This window comes from Xiphias gladius, chromosome 16 (assembly GCF_016859285.1).
Source record: "Xiphias gladius isolate SHS-SW01 ecotype Sanya breed wild chromosome 16, ASM1685928v1, whole genome shotgun sequence".
NCBI lineage: Eukaryota > Metazoa > Chordata > Actinopteri > Istiophoriformes > Xiphiidae > Xiphias > Xiphias gladius.
Genome location: NC_053415.1, coordinates 7,443,357 through 7,467,522, shown reverse-complemented (window position 1 = coordinate 7,467,522; position 24,166 = coordinate 7,443,357). Strand labels below are relative to the sequence as shown.

General features: G+C 39.6%; 1 protein-coding gene across 8 annotated transcripts in view; it reads right to left on the bottom strand.

Moving 5' to 3' along the window:
• The window catches only part of ptpn4a (protein tyrosine phosphatase non-receptor type 4a), a 66,219-nt gene that overhangs the window by 11,938 nt on the left and 30,115 nt on the right, over window positions 1-24,166 (bottom strand). For 2 of the 8 annotated variants that reach the window (XM_040148161.1, XM_040148162.1), the window contains exons 3-16: window positions 18,506-18,637; window positions 18,009-18,051; window positions 17,105-17,183; window positions 15,725-15,769; window positions 15,161-15,300; window positions 11,615-11,735; window positions 11,040-11,127; window positions 9,374-9,525; window positions 5,715-5,778; window positions 4,747-4,770; window positions 3,731-3,903; window positions 2,558-2,626; window positions 1,869-2,003; window positions 852-1,013 (exon numbers count right to left, since the gene is read on the bottom strand). In XM_040148161.1, coding sequence (XP_040004095.1) covers window positions 852-1,013; window positions 1,869-2,003; window positions 2,558-2,626; window positions 3,731-3,903; window positions 4,747-4,770; window positions 5,715-5,778; window positions 9,374-9,525; window positions 11,040-11,127; window positions 11,615-11,735; window positions 15,161-15,300; window positions 15,725-15,769; window positions 17,105-17,183; window positions 18,009-18,051; window positions 18,506-18,637 — 1,427 coding nt within the window. The remainder of the gene's footprint in view (window positions 1-851; window positions 1,014-1,868; window positions 2,004-2,557; window positions 2,627-3,730; window positions 3,904-4,746; window positions 4,771-5,714; window positions 5,779-9,373; window positions 9,526-11,039; window positions 11,128-11,614; window positions 11,736-15,160; window positions 15,301-15,724; window positions 15,770-17,104; window positions 17,184-18,008; window positions 18,052-18,505; window positions 18,638-24,166) is intronic. The other 6 variants (XM_040148166.1, XM_040148167.1, XM_040148163.1 and 3 more) reach the window with 6 other exon arrangements.

Here is a 24,166-nt window from a genome sequence, read left to right as displayed (position 1 = left end):
TGAGTGTCAACAGCTGTGTCAACAGAGGATGCATGCCATACACAAGCACAAACCAGTCCAGGCCTATAGCACATGTGCCTTTTAGACCCATGGTTCATTTTGACTGCAATTTTTTTATCCCTTACTTAACTCTACCAAATATCCCACAATTCTTCAGAAGTTTTTTTTTCTTAAGAAAAAGAATGTATGATTTTTGTATGTTTTAAAACTCATTCACAACTCACTTTACTTTTATTCAGAGGCTTTCAGGATTTGAAACATCAGTGTGGAATTTAATCAAAGGAATTCACCAGATGTTTTATAGTGTGTGAGCATAATAAGGACATTCAGAAAACACACAAACACAAATTCCTAGTACAGCTCTGCTGTACATTACAACCTCTCCACCCTGCTAACCGCTATAAACACATTTTACAGGCTGTTTTTCAAAGGGTTCATCTTTCCAATGGGGCCAGCTAAGTGACACTAGAAGAGGGTGTAAACTGTTGGGAGAAGCTGCAGACACAGAGAGACATTTTAAACACCAGTCTACTCAGCAGTACAGTCAGACAGAGTGGCACTTACACTGATGAGTAAAATTTCTCTTCAAAATAAAGGGCAGCTGTTTTTTGGGAGATGCTTTATTTATGAGGCAGTGAAACTATAATGAAATCTGATGCTCTACCAAGTCACAGGGTTTTTGTTTTTTTCCCCCAAAAGAGAAAAAGCTGTAAAGAGCGTGGGCGGGATGTGCATGAAAAACAAGAATACAAAGGAAAAAATGGAAAAAAAGAACAGATGGAAAGAGGAGAATGATAGTGAACTGAACTGATAGTGAACCCAGAATATTGGAATTTTATTGTGAGACTTACGGTGTAGAGTCCAGGCTGATGCTGTTGGCCTGCGTGGATGATGCTGACTTGTGATTGGAGGAGAAGACAGGCAGGCTGGGTGAAGCGTGGATAACATGATCCACCAGGTGGCCAACGGACGACGGGCGTAGTCGTGTGCCCTCTTGTACAAACAGCGAGTTCCTGACAAAAACGCACATGTACAGGACACAATGTTAAATGGCTGGGAATAACACCTTAAATTTTTTTGGTACTGATGAAGATGTGTTTGTTGCTTTAGGTATAAAACCCTGAAATACCCAAAAGGTGGTTTCCAATGTATGCTCAGAACTGTACTCTAATTTACTAATACTCTGATCAGACAGTTTCTGATTTAAAAAAAAAAAAAATCACAATTTTACCTATTTTATATTGTATTTATTAAGGTAAAGTTCTTGTACAGCTAAGTATTATCCTGGTAATGGTACCAAAATTCTGACATCATACTAGCACTAGTATCAAAAAAATTCAAATAATACCTGATTAATGCAAAATCTACACTGTAAAGTGCAGGAGTTGACCAGTAATAGACATGAGATTATGTTTTCTTGATTCTTCTGGGATAAATAGAGACTTGCTCAAGGACATATCTGCAGCATAAATGTTTGCAATAGAGTCCTGAGATGCCTCCCTTAAAAAACAGTCTGTTTTGCAGTTGGCATGTTTGGCTGCTCATTAAGACAAGAGGTAACACTTTCAGAACAGGTTTCCTGATAATAGCCAACAGACAACAGTCACTTACCCACGACAACATTTTAAATTTTTTCAAGAAACATTAATAAAAAAATTTGAACTATACTTACTTTAAAATTATATATACTTTTTTAACTGAATGAATCAAACACTCAATCAGCGCAGCTCATTTGCAGTCAAAACAGTAATTAAAACAGACTTCCCCACGTTGAATATTATAACATTTAAATTTCCACTGACATAATTGTCTAAAAGTGAAGCTGAAGTGAACCTAAACCTAGTATGAACCCTGGAACTTGGACTCACTGATTGGGTGTCCCTGGCGGTGAGCGAGTGGGCAGGCTCTGGGTTTCCAGTCTCTCATCTGATAGGCTGTTCCTGCTGACCGACTCCCAGTCGGTTCCGCCCACCAACTTTCTGGCCAGTGGTTTGCTGGGAGACCTGCTCAGACCAAGACATTGATTAAGTTGCGGTCAAAATGGAAACATTAGTAAACATTAGTAATAATCAGTCTCGGGCGTTACAGTAATGTGATTGCATTTTTCATGATTCGAGAATAGGATTACAATTTGAAATTCAGTTCAGTTACTCCATTACTTAGGGTCAGCCTGTCCAGTGTGTTGAGGATGGAGCGTTTATCAGTTTGGTCTCTGCGTGTTCAGTGGTCAGACTGGTCTGGGATGCGTCAAGTGGGGTGAGGCGGTTAGCCTCTATGAAAAAGGACACGTAATTCCAACCTTGTCTTATTTAAATGTTGTGTGTTCTTGGCTGCCTTGCCAATAGTCACAGGTAGTCATACATCCGGGAGTCACCTAGTTTTATTTAAAGTTGGATTGTGTTTGTAACCGTTCCTCTGATGGTTAGCAAATCCCTCTGGATTGTAGGGCTGTCTACTTGTAAAGCTCAGTGTCTTGTTATCTATTTCTACGCAATAAATAGAATAGATTACAGTTTTTGAGTAACTTGCCCTACACTGGTATAATAAAGCTCATTACCTGGCAAATACTCTGTCCTTGATGCCTTTCTCCTTTCCATACTGCACAGACTGCACCTCTGTCCGCCCGCTAGAGACAGAAACAATAAAAACAACAGTCAGTGGACCGTCCTGAAATAAAAAATATAAAACTGAATGTGAAACAGGCTAAAAATCCTGTTTTTCTTGCAATAATAAGTGCTACTTTGGTTGAATCACTCGCTCAAATCTTCCTGAAACATTCTGCCTTAAAATGAACAACCAGCATTAAAGAGCAAAGCATAGTCTGCCAGCCAGAAACAGCATATTCAAAATGGATATTTTATCATATGATACAATCTTATCAACATGTGAAAAGCACGAATTCACACTTCAAAAGTGTATCCTTGTTGGAGAGTCAGTCAATATCTCAAGGGTAAAAACACTCCCATACCCATACACACACACCGTCAAGCCAAACATCAGTGCAAGGCTCATTGATGTTGCATCACTGCTGCTCAATAATGCATCACAAGACATCAGACTCTCAGTTCATCTCTCACTCACATTTCATTGAAAAAGAAAATTACAAAATGTTACCAATGAAGTCAAATAAAGTTATCACAAGGCAATGTCATAATCCAGCAACGAGAGAAATGTCTGTATAAGTAAATTTATTGTACGTTCTCTGATCCTTTTCTAACTTGAAAGCAGGGAAAATTTCTATCACCAATTAAAGGAAGTGTTTTATTTGTGAAGGGAGTGGTAACAGCGGTGTGGGTCTGTGAAGTGACTTGCACAGGATGCTTGCACATGGACACAAAAGATTCATTCAAAACTTTAAAGACTGGTTGCAAGGCCAAACACAAAGAAGTTCCCTTTCCACGAGTTAAACCATGAATAATTAAGTTGTGCTTTTCTGAGGGATGCAAGCATGAGAGCCACCCACTAGCCTTCCAGTGTTTCAGCCTCTCAACCCAAATGAAAAACTGCATCAACTTCCAAACAAACATGTGCTTGTGTTGGTGTTTATTTGAAGTGGGACTAATACTGGGAGTCAGACAGAGGGAAAGAACAGCCAAAGCGTCAACAAGTCTGGTCCATGTATATGTGTGTGTCTGGATGTCAAGGCAAGACTTTTCAGAGGTTCTTTGTGCGCTTTGTCCATTATCTCCATGTTCCTCTGGAGTGTAAACATGGGTCCTCTTGTTCTTACCAGTATCTGAACTTTGAGCCCAGGGTGAAGTAGTGAGCAAAGAAGTTCTTCTGTGGTGGGATGGGCCGCTCCAGCCTGAAGAAGGTGTGGTGCTCCACGCAGGCCTTCCACAGGTTCTTACAGGCTCGATAGTTAACCATGTTGAAACCCAGCAGCGTCTCCCGAGTCTCGGTCTGTGTCAAGGGAGGAGAGGGTGACAGTTAGTGGGACGTTGAGTAACATTTTGGCATGCAGTGTGTGAGGTGACAGTGGGTGACCAGTGTTCAGCCAGTTTGTTTATATTCGGTAACTAATTTGACATGCAGTAAAGACAGGCAGTGTGTACATTAGTGAAAATTAAAATAAGGTATAAAAATCAATTTTTCAACCATTTATCCATGGCTTTTAGCAATCTATTTCACCTGTTTAACCACAACTTTTAGCTATCTAGTTATTCGACCAATTATCCATTACTTTAAGCTATTACTTTTAGTTAAAAGTAAATTATTTCGGATGTTTATCAATCACTTTTGGGTAACCATATAAACTGTACTGAACTTTTAGATAACTAACTCTTTCAACTACTTATCTATTACACTTACCTAACTATTTGAACTGTTTATTCATTACTTTTAGCTGAACTATTTCAACTATTTATCCATTACTGTTAAGCTAAATGTTTCAACTGTTACTTACAAAGTAACTCCTTACATTTAGCTATTTATTTAAGCCATTTATTCATAGCTAAACATTTAGACTTTGCTGCTCGGTTGTTAAATATTTCAGTCCCAGGCCAAAAACTAGTTCCAGTTATGTTCCCCCTCATTAGCTCTCATATTACATTCATAAATGGATGCACTGCAAAATTTCTTCTCCAGAATAACCAGGACAATTTGAAAATGAAGATTTACTTGAACTGATTACCAATGGATTATATATACACATCATGAACTTATTCGCCTCAAAAAAATGCTGAAAATCACAGCATTAAATTATAAAATGCAATCTACTTATTATCCGTTAAATGACATATTTACCATGTTCATGGCCAGTGTAGCTCTCTAGATGCATTGATGCCAGAAGGAGAAATGGGAGAGAGAGAAAAAATAACTATATAATTTAACTTTTAAATATCAGCAATAACTCCAAGTCTATAAGAAGTCTTAAATTTTAAGAGGATTTTAAGGAGGATAAATGACAACTATGCAAATATTTGTGGTAAAAATAAGCATCAGGTTGACAGTGACTGGTCAGCTGTATGCAGAATTGTTTGATGCCTTGGTAACAAACTGAGATCCTGTGTCAAACAAAGATTGCAGGACACAGTGTGGGATTAAATCAGAGTCAATCTGAACACTGATAGCAGGGGGTTAATCTGATGCTGATTATACAAACATATATATACACAGATGCAGCTCAGCTAACACCTCCAGTACTGTATACACACACACTGAGTGTATTTACATGCACATTAGTATCCTGGTTATGATACTACTAGTTTTTGGAGAATCCTGGTCATGTTTTGTGCATGTAAACACCTGGGTAAGACCTTTTTCTGGTTTTGAGAAATCCGGATATCCTACTTGGACTACTCTGATAGAAACTATGATACTGTGGCATGTAAACACCTTATCCAGGTTTCTGAACCATCTCGTAGTGGGTGAGGTGGTGAGAAATCAAGAAACACCTGCAGGCACATGATCAGAAACCTGGATACTGTTATAATCATGTAAAAAGGGAAATTAATAAAAAGGTTTTCCTTGTTCCATATAAACCTGATATCCCGAATATCATCAAAAACAGGATAAGGCTCAAAACAACAAAACAAGGATACCAATGCACATGTAAACACACTCATTTATACAAACACATACACTGGCAACTCCTTCTTCTGATCATAAACTAGACAAATTGTGGTAGGGAGGTGGTGGTTAAAAAGTGGTGTGTGTGTGTGTGTGTGTGTGTGTGTGTGTGTGTGTGTGTGTGTGTGTGTGTGTAGACTTACCACCTCTCTTCTCAGCTGGATGAAAAACTGTTTGCACTTGAAGGAAATTTTCACTATTTTCAACCTGGAAGCAGGAACAGGAAAAAAAAATCACAGGAAAGTTAGTGTCTCCACAGTTAGTGAGCCCGTCACCTGTAATGAGACACTGATGTTTTTACACATAAATACGCTATCGGTAGTAGCCATGCATCAAATTAAAACTGTGTGACAATTGTGCAAAAAATTAAACCGAGTAATCTTGTTTATTTTGAAATGCTGAAAGGTAGTAAAATCATTAATCACTTTAATTATCAGAACACAAAAAGGGTTAAACACTTGGTTTACTGTAAAATAGAAGAAAAATGTGTTCTGGCTGTTTCAGTAACCATCTAAAAAAAATGCAGTACAAGTTATTGAGGAGTAAATGTAAACATGTAGTATCAATTTCAAGAAAAGAATTGCAGAAGAAAAGGTATCACAGTAGTGCGATGGAGCAAAGCAGTGTCATGGCTAATGTTTCATTTAATGATCACTGCTTTTTAATTTCATTGTGTGCGCTGAAAGGTGCTCCTCCTCGTGACCATGGCCAGCTATATGTGACAATATTTGATGGTTACTGCACTAACATAAACCTGTGGCAGTACGGTAATCATTAACACTTTTTACTGAGATATAGCACACCATAGTCTTACAGATTTCTATTCTTTCCCTTGTCAGCTGCTTAGAAAATCAGTTCACACTGTGCAACTATGTAGCACTAAAGACAGAAATTTTGGCTCTAATACTTGTCACATGATCTGACTTAAGGGAAAAAAAATATATAGATATTGTGTTATTTTTTGCAGCTTCAGGCTGCTTTTAACAGTCATTTGTCAACCCCTCAACTTCCAGTTATCACTTTTCTTTCACTTTAAAGTAGCTTTAAGGCTGGAAAGTCCTCTTATTCCTTACTTCTGCCTGACATAGTAATATAAATATCCTATATTTGCTTTATCCGGTCCACCATAGAAGTTACATGATGTGATGTATTTTACACTGACTGAAATATTCAAATATATTTTAATTGTTGTGGAGATTATATGTTTATTGTTTATATGGTTGCACCATAAAAACTTTTTTCAGAACAATCAAATAAATGTTTGAGTTTAAGACTTGCTATTTCTGGGCAACTGGCTATCCAGGAAGATGACGTCAACATTCTTTACCTACAATGCTCTAATTGGTTGACTATTTCTCCAACATGCAGGTAAGTTTACGCATTCATTACTGGCAATGTACACAGAAGAATGGCAGGTCCAAACTTCTCAATAACTCAATAACTAGAACTGAAAAGCACACTTCTCAATGAATGACCAGTTCCTCAAGTAAGCTGACCTGTGTGTCACATCCCAACTGTTCGTTTAACCTCCGACCCGTTCCTCTTTCCATAGCTGGAGGGTAAGGGTTATAAGAGTGTTGCAGCACTGGAGTCTCCCAATGGTTAAATGATACTTATATCTACTACTCATCAATCTGTGTGTTATCTAGTCATGCGTCTGAAGAAGCAGAAACGGTATAAAATAATATTCGAATCAGAAGACTACACACGCACGGCCACAGTGAGAGGTCTGCAGATGAGCAGCAGAGAAACATAATCCCTTCCTAGAGCTCTGTTGCTGCTGTGACTCATCGCTCCCTGCTAAATATATTTTACATACTTACGCACACACACATTTGCGTGGACAAACATACACACTCACACACATGCTTAGGCAGGGTGTGAGTCATGCCCCATCTAAGTGAGGCTCATTTGTCAGGCTGCTGTGAACAGAAATAGGAACGAGGCAAAAATCTAAATGTCTCTCTCGTTTTTCTGAGACTTTCCCCCTCTATCTCTCTTGACCCTTCCTTGTCTTAAAGGTATGTTGACAAAAAGAGAGAGGAAAAAAGGGCAAGAAGAAAGGAGAGACAGTGAGGCTGAAGAAAGACAGGATGAAGCAGAGAGTATAGGGTTGAGAAACACTATTGACTCTTATGTCTCCCTCTCTCTTTCTCACAAATGGTAGTGGACAGCTGTTGGGGACACCACTGTTGGCCTCTAAATTTAGCTCAACTGACTAGAAATGCAGGACAGGTCAGGTGTGTTTTAAGCCTACACGAGTGAATTTATCTTCCGGAGTTACAGGGGTTTGAGTAGTAAGTAGTTACTCTCCCTCCCATGGTGCCCATTAACATTTAGCCTCCAACAGTGCGGCAGCAGAGTATGGGCGATTTCCACGAATCGATGCTTTGGAGAGAGAACAACAGCAAGAGACATATAGATTGATGAGAGAACGTGAATTAGATGGCAAGAAAAAGGAGGACAAAGAGAGAAGGAGAGCAGACAGATTTCATGCCCATAATATTTCCAGGAAACCTAGTTTAACACAAATCCCCCCAAAAAATATGTTGAATCAAATGCATAATTCTAAAAAAGACCAACTGAAGCTTAAATATTAATGTGCCATGTCAATAATCACTACCTGAGAGGTTACCAAAATATTATGCAGCAAATTTCTCAGCAAAAAGGGTTCCTGGAGGCCGCTCAAGTGGAGCTGGCAGCAGACTGATTGAAACAGAGGTGGGCGGCTTTACGTAAAGAACATCCACAGTTTGATTCCCCACATCCGGGGGAATCTGGCTGGGGGAAAATGACAGACTCACTCTCTACTCTTGTCAACAATTACACCTCGAACCACAGAAAGCAAGCCAGTAAAGATTCAGCTTTTTTCAGTGGAGCTGCTCAAAGTGACTTTGTATGAAACATCATTGAAGAACGCTTTTTTCCCCCCTAGCAGTGTTCCATTTCTCATCCACACGGATCAACTCATTCACACCTCACAGCTGCCAGGTTTTCCGTTGGCCACAGAGTAGCTTCACTGAAGCAGCTGGCTTTCAACAACGTTGCCCGTTGGCTTCTGATCACACGTTTCTTTCAAATTTTGCACCAATTCTTTGAAAAAGCAGTTTGTTTACAGGTACATATGCTTGTTCAAAATGCATATACATTTTGGTTCAGTTGTGATCTCTCTCTCTGTATTTCTCCCTCCAACCCACACACAGGCAAACTTTCTGTTTAGCTGGAACTAGCGAGGGGAATTTTGTCCCAAGGTGTCCCCCAGGGTTTTGTACTTGGCCCTCTGCTGTTCATCCTCCACATGCTCTTCCTCAGTAATATCACCCGTCGTCATGGTCCCCACTGCTATAGCGATGATTACACATTCATTAAATCCAACACCAATGCAACTCACTCTACCCTGACCAACTGCTTTGCTGAAATTAAATCACATATGCAAGCCAACTTCCTCAAACTGAACTGTGACAAATCTGATATGACCATTATTGGTCTCACAGCTCTCACCAAGCCCACCCACAAATTCTCTCTCACTATCAACAGCTCCACACTGTCTCACTCCCCACACCTGCAACTTTGGAGCAATCTTCGAAAGTAACCTCTCTTTGGACCAACATGTAAATCACAACACAAAAACTGCCTCTTTTACACTTTTTTGGTTCTGTTTTTTCACTTTTTGGTTCTTACTTTATCATGTCTACTTATTAACTTGAAAATAGCGGCAGATAAATCTCTCCGCCACACTCACGTAGTTGAACTGGATATTTAACACATGCAATTTTATGTTCTGGGTGTGTTTGTCACTCACCATGGGAAATAGTTGATCCGTACCCTGTTCTTGTAAACCACAATGCCAGCTGACATCACCCCGATGAGAATCTCTGTGTTACTCTGGTCCTGAAGAGAGGAGCACAGAGTGTGTGTGTTTAGTGAAGTTGGCGGCAGGAGAGTAGAGCCAAACTAAGACACAGAGAGAGGAGGAGAGTACAACAGCAAAAAAGTGAGCCAAGAAATTTTTGGATAGGCTTCCTCACTGCTATAAAACCTGTAGATGCTGATGAAAACAGACCTGCCTCAAACCAAGACTAGAGGTTAAAGAGATGCTCTAAGAAACCCACACAGACGGAAATAAGAATCTGTGTGGGACAAAAACAAAGTATGTGAGGATGGGTTCAGGCCAGGGTACAATAAACATCCACAGTAAACTAGATGTTGTCGAACATGTTTAGACTTTTGTCCTCACTGGTTATCTAACTCAGAAATGTAATTCTATGCAGTATGTACTGGAGCTGCACATGTAACGAGATACTAATGATGACGTCTTTGTGAGGGCCTGCTTCATGAAAACGGGACTGACTTTCTAAGAGTTTAGCACAGTAGGCAGAGTTTGTTGGACACCTATGTAAAATCCAGTATCCAAAAGAAATATACTTGATAAATGAATCTAAATGATGATTTTTCTACTATGCTACTATCTGTTGCTCTTATGATGAGTGCTCAATGGTAATGTGTGGCATTTCTGCAGGGTGATGGCATCAACATCAACTGTACACACTGCAGCTCCTCCAACCTGTTCCAGCACCGAGATGCTTGACACCTTAATTGCTGGCAGACTGAAAACAGTGTAGTATCAACCTAGTTGTGACAGTGGGGGAGGAAAACCTTCCTCAGATTGGTACTCCCTGATATCAATTTGATCACAATTGTTGGGGATGGATATGGACTAGATTATCTTATTTTTCTAGGGGGAGGGGGAGGAGAGAGAAGGCTAATGTGAGATCAAAGATGCACTGCTATGTCTAACGGGACGCATGGCTTTTGGGAAAAAAATCATCACACATTAGATAAACTGCAACACACACACACACACACTGACACACACACACACACACACACACACACACACACACACACACACACACACACACACTGACACACAGCAACACACACACACACACACACAGCAACACACACACACACACACACACTGACACACAGCAACACACACACACTGACACACAGCAACACACACACACACACTGACACACAGCAACACACACACACACTGACACACAGCAACACACACACACACACACAGACACACAGCAACACACACACACACACACAGACACACAGCAACACACACACACACACACACACACACACACACACACACACCAACACACACACAACACACACACACACACACAGCAACACACACACACACACACACACACACAGCAACACACACACACAGCAACACACACACACACAGCAACACACACACACACAGCAACACACACACACACAGCAACACACACACACACACACACACACACACACACACACACACACACACACACACACACACACACACAAGCACCAGCACAAACTGTACACAGCAGTCTTTAACAAACACACTCACCTACACACACCAAAATAGACCAGCAGACATGAAATAAAACCTGACTTACCCTTGCATAGTGCAGCTCTACCCCGTAGAGCTCCAGCGTGCGTGCTGTGTTCAGATAATTAAACTCTGACTGGGCAGGAGATAGACCGCTGAGAGAGAGAGAGAGAGAAGGGCACAAAGACAGACAGTGAGGGGAGGTTGTATGTGGGAGCAAAGAGAGTGAGGATGACAGGGTAGGCAGAGACAAAGTATGTTAAAGAAACATTTGGAGAAGAGACAATGAAAAACAAAAAATACGTCATCACTAATAAAATGCAGTAATGGCAGGAAAAACGTCAGATAGACTGTAGCTTATGAGCTTTTTGTGTTTTTGTGTGTGTATCTTTAGATCTGTATGTGTAAGCTCACATTAAAGTATGCGACGTATTGAGTTTTCTTTCATATTATTCAATTATAAAAAAATGTTTGCCATTCCATAATTTTACTATTTTAGTGGTGCTCAGTATGATGTACACTGCTGGCAGAATTTATTAAATGAAACAAATGACGTCAATATAACATTATTTGACATGACTGTGGCACACATTTGAATGTGTGTGGGATCACAGCTGTATTTTTGCGTGTATCTCAGCGTACCTGTGCTGCTGGTGATGTTTGGCGACCTCTTTGTGGAAGTCTTGTGGAGGGTTGGGGATGAAGCTGTAGTCGGACAGATAGCCTTGACTATGCTCCGTTTCACTGTAGTCCCCTAACTCAGCTACACACACACACACACACACACACACACACACACACACACACACACACACACACACACACACACACACACACACACACACACACGATGTCAATGCATCACTTTGTGAATTTAACGGGCAGAGAGGAGGAAAGAGAGATAATGAAACGACATCAGGGATGACAGAGAGGCCTACACTCAGTGTGCAAAGGTATGCTTCATAATTACCCCTGCAGAAAAAATATTGTTGCACAGGACTGCAGTATAACGGAGTGATAGTCGCTGAGTGACTGACTGGGAAAAAAAAAAAAAAAAAAACAATATCTGATATCATGCAATATATGATATTTAATCACAGCGTGTTCCATTTATGTTAAGTCTTATTTTTCTAAAAGTAAGAAATCAGTCTTACCACATTTAATAAAAAATGTATATTGGTAGAACCAAATAGTTTGACAATTGACAATGAAAACCATTTAGACAATGCTGACCAGAACCATCTCCACTGACAAACGTCGTCAGGATATCAAAGTCCGTATGGCACTTAATAATTGACCTTCTTTCTCTCAGTCATCATCTCATACTTTGCAGACTTCCTGCAATCTATTTTACTTTTGTGGTGTGTATTTGTTTACACGGAAAGGTCTTGGAACAATCAGTCAGTTGTGAAAAGAAAAAAAAAAAATTGATGAATCTTCACACCTTAACCGCAAATTATCACACAGTCTATGACAATCCTTTTGTATTAAGAAAAGTGTACATTAACAATCACCACATTAAAAGACACTGAATGTGCACTTAATATTGAAGCATATTGATTACATCAAGAGATTAAAAGCAGAGTGTGCTCCCCATGTAGTGCAATAATACCATATTATTATTTAACGTGATGTATACAAATGGGCAAGTGTGTCTGTATATGTTAATATATTTCCTTGCACATTTTCAGCAGAGGTACAAGGCAACACATACCTATTTCATTATACCAAGGTCCCTCCAACTGTGAAGATAAATCAAGTTGGTCCAATACATAGGGTAAGATTGAACAGGTCAAAACATAAATGGAAACTATAGATCCATTTGGAGTACCATTCATGTTTTCACCCTTTTCTTATGAACAGAGTGCTTTGTATAGCAGATGGCCAGAAGCTTTAATATGTGAGTCAAAACAGACAACGACAAAAAAAGATAAAAAAAATACAGCTGTTTTGAGGATGAAGAAAAGGCTGATTGCAGATAACAGGAAGAACCATAAAGAGTGAAATGATTCCCGGATCTCTGGTAGCTTTCAGAGCCCTCAGAGAGAAAGAGCACAAAGTGAATCCCCAAAGCCATTACCTCACTAGCTAGCAGTTGAAGCTCAAAAGCATCAATCCACTCAAGTAGTCCCTGGACTAACGTACTAGCCAGTAGCCTAAGCATATTGACCAATGAATCAATTCCAGCTCGACCGCTCATTGATGTGCACACAGCTCCAGGGAGAAAGATATGTACAGTCAATAGCTTACATCTCAGAACACTAAGGTAAAGTTGGTTTTATTTTATGCTGCAGTTATTACTTTAACAATGTTTAATGTTGAGGCCAGTGAGGCACAAAGACTAGCTGACAACCTGCTCTGTCTTTTGATATTCATCTTTTGATGTGAAATCCATTCCCAGCTGTAGATTGGCTCGAAATGGGAGAGATTACCTTGAGCTCAGGCTCCTTATAATGATGCTATTGACCAACTAAGCACAAACAAGATGTTCAACTCTCCATTTGTGATGATGGATTTACATTCATTGTGGGTAATTTAGCCCAAGTGTGTATGTGTGTGTCTGTGTGTGTGTCTGTCTGTGTGTCTGTGTGTCTCTGTCTGTCTCTGTCTGTCTGTGCGCGCTTTCCCTTTACTAACAATTAACACTGGACATTGCTCCAACATCCACCACTGTCAATAAGAATAAATTAACAAATGCAACACTACGCAACTCTGAATACCAGCTTTAAAGATGTAAAAGTCTTTGCTGATACAACATTTTTGTAGTAATTAAAAACATCATTAAAGCCCAAATCTAATGCTTTAAAAATAAACGTGTTGTTTTTTTTTTTTCCCAAAACACCTTTATTTCTGAGGAAGGAGGAAGTTGCTACAGTTTTCAGATAATATTTGGGTAAACTACTGGATGGGATTTGTGATGTTTTGAGAAAGCAAAGCTTTAGTGTGGGATTCAGAGTGATCAGTGCTGGCGCTTGGGCCAAGCTAACTGAATTAGCAGCATAGCAGCTGCTTCAAGCCGTTTTTCCAAGAGCAAACATTTATCTTCATAATCTTGGCTGGCACTGAGTGAAGTGACAGCATGGACCTAGCTACAGACAGTGTGTGTACGTGTTTGTGTATCTGTGTGTGTAAAAGCAGTAGTGTCATGATGTTGGCAGTCTAGGCCAAATCTCTTCTCTGACCTATATACTGTAGCAGTGCAAATTCCCCACAAAAAACGCCAGAGAGGTGGAAGACAGACAGAAAGAGGGAGGGAGGGCAGAGGGAAGCGGGGCTAGAGAAGGGGTTTATGCGCGCGAAAAAAAAGGGGGGGGTAAGCAGAAAGGGATGAGAAAGACTAAACAGTGATAAAAGAAAGAAACAGACAGAAGGCAAACCAGGCTGCATGAAAACAATGAGCAGCAGTAAAAGAGAAAGAGCGAGTGAGACACACCCGTGCGTCAGGAGTCATTATTCTGATAACAGAGGGGCCCAGTCAGCATTTAACCCAAGCGCTAAATCACAACAGTAGACGAGATTAACGCTGAGGCTGAACGTACACAGGCATAGACTGGCCTGTAGGCCTACAGATATGTTTGTTAACCACTGGGTTTGGAAAACATGTAGGCCATGAGGTGTTGGAACGACACTGTAAGCAAGAGTACAACATTTTATTTGGTTGCCAACTGCATGAGTGTGGCAATATTTGGGTTTCTGTAATTAAAGTGTAGAGAAGTGTCTAGAACTAGGAAACTCAATCAGACAGTACATCTAACACACTTATTTATTTGTTCTTTCAGCACTGAGGCACAATAATAAATTCACACGTGTGTAGTCACTAAAAACAGAGTAAATAAAAAGGATAATGCCTGTTAACTGCACTTGTTACCCTAAACATCCACTGGGCTGTTTAATGGCCATTAGCCTTTCCATTTGCCTCTGCACAATATTTGGCCCATAAGGCTGATTTGGACCAGTACTAACGGAAAAAAACAAGCCACAGTCTCATAGAATATTTATATCCCTTAAATTAATATCAAATATCACAACACAGCTTAATTGAATCGTAATGGCTTCAGAGCACCAACTATAAATGCACTGTAGCAAACCACAGTCATTACATTTAACAGTGGGTGTAGCTAAAGAGAGGCTAATGAATTGCCTTTCCATTGTTATGCAGAGTGGGTGTGTCCAGGGAGCACTACTTACACTGTACAGCATAGGATGCCAGCAGTGCGGCTGTGTTGTGTGGACAGGGCAATCTGGAAGCCGCAGGAACACACACACACACACACCCACACCCACACCCACACAAAAACACACAAAAACAGACATACAGATGATTCAGCCTTGGATCGATACAAAAGACAGTGCAATTCTTTTCAAATAGCAGAGATTAAACATCTATGATAATAATAGTATTACAGAAATATGAGGAAAAACATAACCCTCAATAACATTATAATCTACTATCTGACAAACTAAGAGAAAAAGCGGTAATGCTTATTTTCTCTGACAAAAACAACAATGAGCATGTTGTGTGTTTTTATAACTGCCCAGTGACATTGTGAGTATTGTATATTTTTGCATATAAACTATTTCAGTCATACACTTCTTGGCTTCTTAGAATTTAGACCCACTAACACTCTCCACTAAAACCAATGCTAATGCAATAATCGTATTTCTCTAAGGGTATCTGGCAGCTCTTTGAGGAAGAATGTCCCACTCTGTTTATACAGCAACATCTAATACACACTGGGATGACATACTCACCTTCCAGTTAATATATCCTGCTTGATCTGAAGAAAATATTGGTACCTGAGGGGGGACCAAAACACTGCATTAGGATAAGAGGCCAGTAAGCCATTACCTCTGTTTTAATGGAATATAATATGATGTAAAGACAAGCAACAAGTAAAGGCCTGCCGGTCCAATTATAATGGCGAGACTTCTGATGGAAATGCCTGTTATGTAAAATGAATGAACACCCTTTCGGAGAGCTTTTTGTTTAATTAGTTGTACAATAAGCATATTAATAGAAATAATGCAGATTTTTTTTTTTTTAGGAAGGGCTATTCTAGACTTCTATGGATATTCCTTTCATAGAAGATATTTAAGAAAATTGTAAATAACCTAGTGTTACTGAACTCGAGGATGATAACTCACGCTATTGCTCCTGGTTTCAGTATTGTTTAACAAAAGGCTACTGACACTACTGATGTCTTAGACATAGTGTCAAGCTATCAGGAGTGTGTTTTGGTTACGAATTGAATGTACAATACACCAGATCAGCATGTCAGATCCAAGGCTGACTATTCACTGTTACAAGCTGTATGCAAAGTGTTGATAAGGCTCCGGGAGCGAGGCCATGGCTGAGAGGCTGTAATAAACACCAGGCAGAAGAGAAGATACGGCGCTGTGACACCTCCTCTGCGCAAAGCGTACTGTTGCAGACCTTATGTTTGCAGAACTGTGGGCTGCACTATGGCCTTGATACCAAATATACCAGCTTCTTATTTTCTTTAATATGCCTACATCAAACAAGAGAATGAAGCTCTGGTGTTGGGAATCTGTTTGCAATGATTAGATCCCAAAAGTTTTTTCAGAAAACCAAAATTACTAAAGATTAACAGAAAGGAAATATATTTACTCTTCGTATACATACAGTATATAATATATACCTTCTTACATAATGAGCTCTGGGAAATGATGTACCACATTTACAACTGTGTAGTACCTGCACACTAAATTAATGTCATTAAACAGGTTCAATTCAACTCAACAATTAGTGTATTTCTCTTGATAATTGCAGCAGTTCTTCAGTTGCAGGTAGCCAGCAGTTTAATGTAATAATGAATCTACTTTTAAATAATTCTACATACATATTTAAAAAGTGTGTATGTATCTACATGGAGGTAAGACCTATTGGACAATATTTCAAAACACCAATTTTTGCAGTTTTTTTTTTTTTACCTTGTCCTACACTGAACTTTAGCAACATCAGCAGCAATACAGAGCTGTCCTTTTTAGATGTGCAGTCTCTTAACGAATGCTTTCTCACAGTAACACCCTACCAACAGATAATACTGAGCATTTATGTGAGTGATAATCAGTATATAACAGTCTTTTTCTCTGTAAAATGAACACTCTTACCGTGTGTATTCTTCCTGAAGTTTACTGGGGTCTGTCACAAAGAATTTGACTCTGAAGCTCAAGTTATGGGGAGACCCTCCTAGAAGAAATTACGATTAACAGTTAGAGGGATAATAAGACAACTTGGCAGACCAGTGAGTGGATAGGAATTGTAACTACAATGTATGCTGATATACTGTACAAGCCAACTGTATTTTGTCCTACAGTAAAATGCTTGATTTAGAGAACACTGGCTGCTTTTGTGATTACTGTACTTTCAATGTTTTATATGTACTCGTGTAAGAACTTAAAGTTGCATCTGAAAATGTGTGAAATATTAATCTATCATCATACACTTTGAGACATTTTTTACAAATAGTAAAACATGCTATTGTAGCTCTACAAGTAACTTCGACACTTTTTTTTTTAAATAAGCCTACATTTTAAAAAAGACATCAGCCTCTATTATTGTACTGTTTAAAATACAAAACCCTGTGGTTACTCCTCAATGAGTCAATCAGTCAGCAGAAAAACTGAGTTGAAGCACAGTTCAATCATTGCTGGAGGAGGACTGAAGATCGCACTAGGGCTAATTCTTAGTTCTACATGTTACAAATTCTTTTACTCATTATCAAAAATAGGAGCAGGGTTGAGATGCAGTTTAATCATTGCTTAAGGCAGATTCAGAATTTATAAATCACACTCAGTGTAGAATGGAGACTTTTGCTTGAGGTAGGAGTGTGGGGTTTTTTTTTCCATCACTGAGGCTGGACTGCAGACTACTCCTTCAACGAGCTGTTAATTTTAGAAAATCAAGCAATTAAGTTAGTCTTGAGTGAACTTGCTTGATTTTAGGACTTTGTGATGTTTGCTTAAAATGGATTGGACTGGTTAATTAAGGTGGGGTGTTGTGGGTTTCACCTACTTTTTAACTGTTTCCTGATGGGCTTGTTGGGATCGAGCCAGCGCTGTAAAATATTGATTGAGAGACACTTAGAGAGACCATAACGCTTCCACAGCATGACAACACAAGCTAAATTATTCACCAGTAGCCGCACACACATACAAGCTTGTCAGAAATAATTAAACACTGTGAACGTGGATACAAACACACACCGATATATATTTGCTGACATATTGCAAATGTAGAGTCCAGATAGTTATTTACACACATAGGATATATCTGATTTTTTGAGACTGATCCAGGTACAGAGCATCTGTAGAGCCCTCCTGCAAGTTAACACATTTACCTTCATGTACCTTCGTGCGCACACGCACACGCACACACACACACACACACACACACACACACACACACACACACACACACACACACACACACGCTTAAAGATAACTATTTGTTAATGTAAAGCCAAAGTCAATACAACCACACAATGCATTATAAACGCCCTACAACTTAACCTTGATTGAAAACATCACACTGACTGGTGCATCTGAGGAGTCATCAGCCAAGTGGAGGCCAAAGTAGTCTCTCTCAGTCAGCTCCAGGTGCTTAAAGACAGCATCCAGCAACACCTGGCCATGATCCGACTTCTGCAGAGAAGGACAGAAAACAGAGAATTAATTCAGAATCTGTTTCTCAATTTGGTATTTTGCACAAAGTCCTCTGGATCATGTCCTTGCCTCATCACTGCTTCTGTACTGCTAAGGGGAAGGTCACAGAGGGAACATTGAGGGCATGTGATGGAGCGAGGAACTGATTAAACAATATCTTGTGCCATATTGTAGTGAAGATTTAAGCATAGTGCTGGAATCCCCTTTTCCCACCACAGATATCTAAATGATTTAAACACTCACAGTGCTCAAGAGATATTTCACCAAGTTAAGATTCATGTCTGATTCATCCATGTTGAGCCATATCTAATATTTTTAGAACCAATGGGGAATGACATGTATAAGGAATTAAGTTGACCTGTGGGCTATTGTCATATATTTATCTATTTTGCCGCTTGGTTTATTCAGTGACCGTGTAACACCATCTGGCAGCTTTCTAGCAACTGAGCTAAGTTATATCGCCCTAAAAAACGCATACATTTTCAAGCTAACAATATTTAACATCTAACATATAATAAATATGTAAAACCTATTATTTGTACTTTAAAACTGCATGTCCAAAGTTTCACCTACTTACACCTGTGAATTAGCTTTTCTTTTTCTCATTTATGTCAGAAAATCTATTGTCTTCAGTCATTATTTCTCCACTGAGGATACTAAAAAGGAATGACTCCTTAGAAACAGGAAAGCCAAAGATAGAGGTATAAAGAGAAAACAGAAAAAGTACGTAGTGTGCACTACGTAGTGTTTGTGGGGGGGTGTTAAGTGAGAATGAAGATTCATTGTTGAATTTTCATAACAATACAACACTAGAGGCAGCTTAACAATTAAATGCATGGGCCTCCCAACATAATGCTTCAGTAAACCAGTTGAATCCTTGCAATGGAATCAGTGAATAAAATGTCAAATTAACGGTATGAACAGTAGCTACACAAGAAATGACAACAAGGTTGTAAATAAATAAATAAATAAATAAAAGAATTTCCCTTTTACGCAGAGTTAATAGAGAGCCACTGAGAAAGATGGGACAGAGAGGGACTGGAGGAAAAGGTGGATGAAAGGCTGTAAGAATGAAAAAAAGGGACGAATAATTTATTAAATGGATCATTAATATCGCATCATTTCATGAGAGAGTAGTAAGGGAGAGAGGATAAACTGTGGGACCACAAGTGGAGCAGAAATTCACACCTGATCCTGCTGCAACGTTGAGAGAGGGAATGAAAGAGGGAGAGAGGGAGGGAGGGATAGAGTGTGCAACTCCATCAAAACCCCCTTGGGAGAACAGTTAAGACAGACACACACACACACACACACACACACACACACACACACACACTATTCACATGTGCTGGGCGTTGAGAGTTGGACGAGAGCTGTGTGTGTGTGTGTGTGTGTGTGTGTGTGTGTGTGTGTGTGTGTGTGTGTGTGTGTGTGTGTGTGTGTAGGGAACGAATGGAATGAAAGTTGACAGTTGACACCTTGACACGTTGACATGGCAGCCCTCTAGGATCACCGGCAGTCTGGTAGTGCTATGGTGTGTGTGTGCGTGCCATCTACTACTGTCAAAGGCTTGTTAAGTACAGGTCAACTCTGATACCCTCTGTGCTCCGTCCCTCCCTTCTTGCTCACTTCGCTACATCTTTACTATCATGTCTAGATGATTGAAAAAAAGATCAAAGACCAGTTAAAACATTTTTTATGTCAATATGAAAATCTCAAACTATATTAGTGTTGAAGAATTTGTCTTTTTCAGTTTTGCTCTTTATCGACACTAAAGTGACTACTGAAAATGTGTCTTTGCTCTCTGACACAGCTAAATCTGAAAATGTTGGTGTTGTGTTGCGCTACGGTCGGGGAAAAAAAAAAAGCTAATTTTTCACCGTCACGAGATCCCTGCTATCTGATTGTCCTGCCATCTATTTTTGAGAATCTTAACTTTGCTTTAAAAATAGCGTGAAACCAACTAGCGGAAACATTCTTCTTTTACAAAATATAAGGCTAACTTTTAGAAAATGATGAGAAAATACAAGTGTGGACAGATTAGCAGTTGTAAACACACTGACTGCTTGTTTATTGTCCTGTCATGAAATGAACCAAACTCACTCAGAGACAAACTGGCTACTTCAATTAGAGGCTGATGGTTTGACAAAGTATCCAGAAAGTCAGATGATTTATTCAACTGGCTGGGGTTGAACAGACAAAATGCGGAAGTAAAAAACATGCAGGGCTCTGATATGATGCTTCGCCATGTACGGCTACTCAAAGTCATGCGTGAGAGACAGCGTATGAGTCTGTGTGTGTCAGTGTGTCTGTGTGTGTCTCAACTGCTTCCCCCCCTTTGTATGAAGCTGCCTTTCAAGCTGAATGTGGGTGCCCTCTGTGCACTTTTTACACTGAGCTCCCAGGAAACCCATCGCCACTTTGTGTATATATGTGTGTGTGTGTGTGTGTGTGTGTGTGTGTGTGTGTGTGTGTGTGTGTGTGTGTGTGTGCGAGCGTGCGCTCGCATGCCTGCGTGTGTGTGTGTGTGTGTGTTTGTGTGGTGGTGCTAGCCTCTTCTGGTATTCTTAAAGCATGCGAGCCAAATGTGTGATCGTTGCCACTGCAGGGACAAACAGCTATACATTGTTAAAACTGAGCCAGGAACACACACGCACAGACTGTGTTCAAAACACACACGCACGTGCGCGCACACACACACACGCACGCACGCACGCACGCACACACACACACACACACACACACACACACACACACACACACCGAATTTTAAATGCTTTATTTGAATCTTCCACTTCAAATACTTAAAGAACAAAAAGTTGGTTTTGTGATAAGCCTGTCAATCATAGTCCACTAACATTTTCAAGGCTGCTAAATATTACTATCATTAATCTATACTCACATTCCATCCAGCTCATGGATGTTTTTAAGCAGGGATTGGTATTAGATCAGCTTATCTGAAAAAAGGTTTATGGAAACGGCATTTCAGAAAAAAATAAAACATTAAAAACAAAAATTAAATACCATCAAAAATATATCAAAGATATAACTTGACAACTAAACACAAACACTATATTCCACCCAGGCACACTATAGAACACCATCACACCTCCCTATTTCTGGATGGAGGAGGGCCTAAGCGAGCAAATTGCTCCCACAGCCACAACCATCCCACAACAGAAACACAAATATGCTACGCTATCCTCCACAGTTTTCAGATAAAAAAAAATCTAACTCTAACACATAATTAAATGAAATACTTTCGCAAACACAGAGCAGCTGTAGTCTATATTTTGGCTCACCCAGTAACAGCGATGGCACGTCAACTGTCGGAGCATTAGTCATTAGGACTAAAAGAATAAATGTGTGGGACGATGGGTCATTTGTCAACTAGGGGGAAAGCGTGAACCATGTTCTGCGTGGGTTTACCCAAGTAACATCTTTATAAAATTAAACCTTTCCCGCAAACATGTCACTGCCACCCTGTCTCTTACAGATTGCATCGTACGTTGTACAATTAACCTGCATTGACTATTAAATGTTAAAAGGAAACATCTTCACAAAAACAGCACACACACATTTAGCGTTTGGTTAGGTAAAGATTATGGTTTCAGTTTCACACGGATTAAGTCAATGCTGACTTGAAGCGTGAACCATGTTCTGTGCACGCCTGGCTTCCTCAGAACCATTTTCTGTTGCGGTAGAAGAATGTTACACTACTTTCTGAGCTGGAACAAAATTTTAAAATGAAACAGCCAATGCACGTTTCTACATATGAAAGAAATAGGCCATAGGGGTCAGTCCCTAGAAAAACCAGAATTGTTTAGAAAAAATGTCTATACATACTTTCTTCCACGTTACTTGCATTTGTATTTCATACAGATGTTTCATTCAACAGTCAACTAAAAGCTACTGGATGTTGCAGGATTATTAATCTTTTGCCCCTCTTACTTGCTCATTATGAAGACCTACTTGATTACCAAATGGCTAATGCAGATAGCCTGATGTTTATGTGGTTACTATGGTTACCGCTGCATTTGTAACTTTATTCTGAATACGTCCTGCTTCTGACCCTGCTTTTTGTACAGGCGGAGAGGTGGGTCAGTAGTGGGTTTGTCTTTTTTAATTTCTTGTCATATCAGACTTTCAAGCTACACTAGATTCTGCTTTGTACTGGTATCATTTCAGAGACATTTTCAAGACTTTCCATCTGCAGGATCATCAATACAAGCGCTCTTGTGCACCCAACCCCTCGCACCACGAGCGCTCCGGTTCCCATGACAATAAGTCACTGCTTCTGGATTTTCACTCTCCATTAAAATCAAGGCCAGTCGGCCAGGGAGAGGATCAATAGAAGTATTGTTGCTCTTAGGATGGCTTGTCTTTCCAGGAAGTTACTGCTGCGGCAGGGGTCTGATCAATGACACTGTCAGAGAGACTGACAGAGACCAAGTCATTCATTCAGCAAGAGGGGGGAATGGCGGGCAGTCTGGAGCAGGAAGCAGAGAGGCTGAGAGGGAGAGAAATTTCCAGGGAGGAATGTAAAGATAGAAAAGGGAGAGGAGAGATTTTATAGAAAAGACTGTGATAGAGATCCACAATTATGGCTAAAAGCATAATCCTTATTATTTTGCAAATGTGCTATTAGACGTAAAAGAACAATCATTTCAATGCTTTACAAAAAAAAAAAAAAAATCACAAAACCAAAATGACTTTGGCAGTCCTAATTTATTATACACAGAGATGTATCAAATATATATTATTATCATTTCAGCAAATGTCTTATTTTAGATAGAGTACCGTGAAGAAAGCGTCAGGTATGATGTAAAATTGAAGTTTACTGGCCATTTGGTTAAATCACTATGAGTTTGATATATATAGATATATAGATAGATAGCATTAAAACCTTATTCTTCCAAAATTGTTTTATACATGGTTCACATTGAACTCAAGATCTCGAGTACTTTTGGTGGGAACCGTAGACAGAGCGGAACAGAAAAGAATGGCAGGAAGTGAAAGACATACCAGCTACAAACTAGTGTGTGAAGGAACATACAAAATCTAACACGTTTTTTTCTCTCTCGTTACCTGCTTCTCTCTTAGGGTTAAAGTAAATATAATTTTTTAAAACTCTTCGCACTCTGAATAAGCCCATCATAGTGTATATCATTATTTGTGCATTTCTGTAATATTTCTGTGATATATATTAATGCACGCGCACACACACACACACACACACACACACACACACACACACACACACACACACACACACACACACACACCCCAACAGGATGCGATCTGTCAGAAGGGATGATATTAGAATGATGATATCAATTGTATTTTCTGACTCACAAAGGGAATTTCCTTCCTTGTAATGTCATAACTCTGATCGTACATTTGGAGGAACAACAACATACAGACAGACACAAAGAGAGTGAGTGGGAAAAGGAAATGTGTTATCATATGAAGTGACAGACCAATGGAAAGGGCAACATTTGGGCAAAA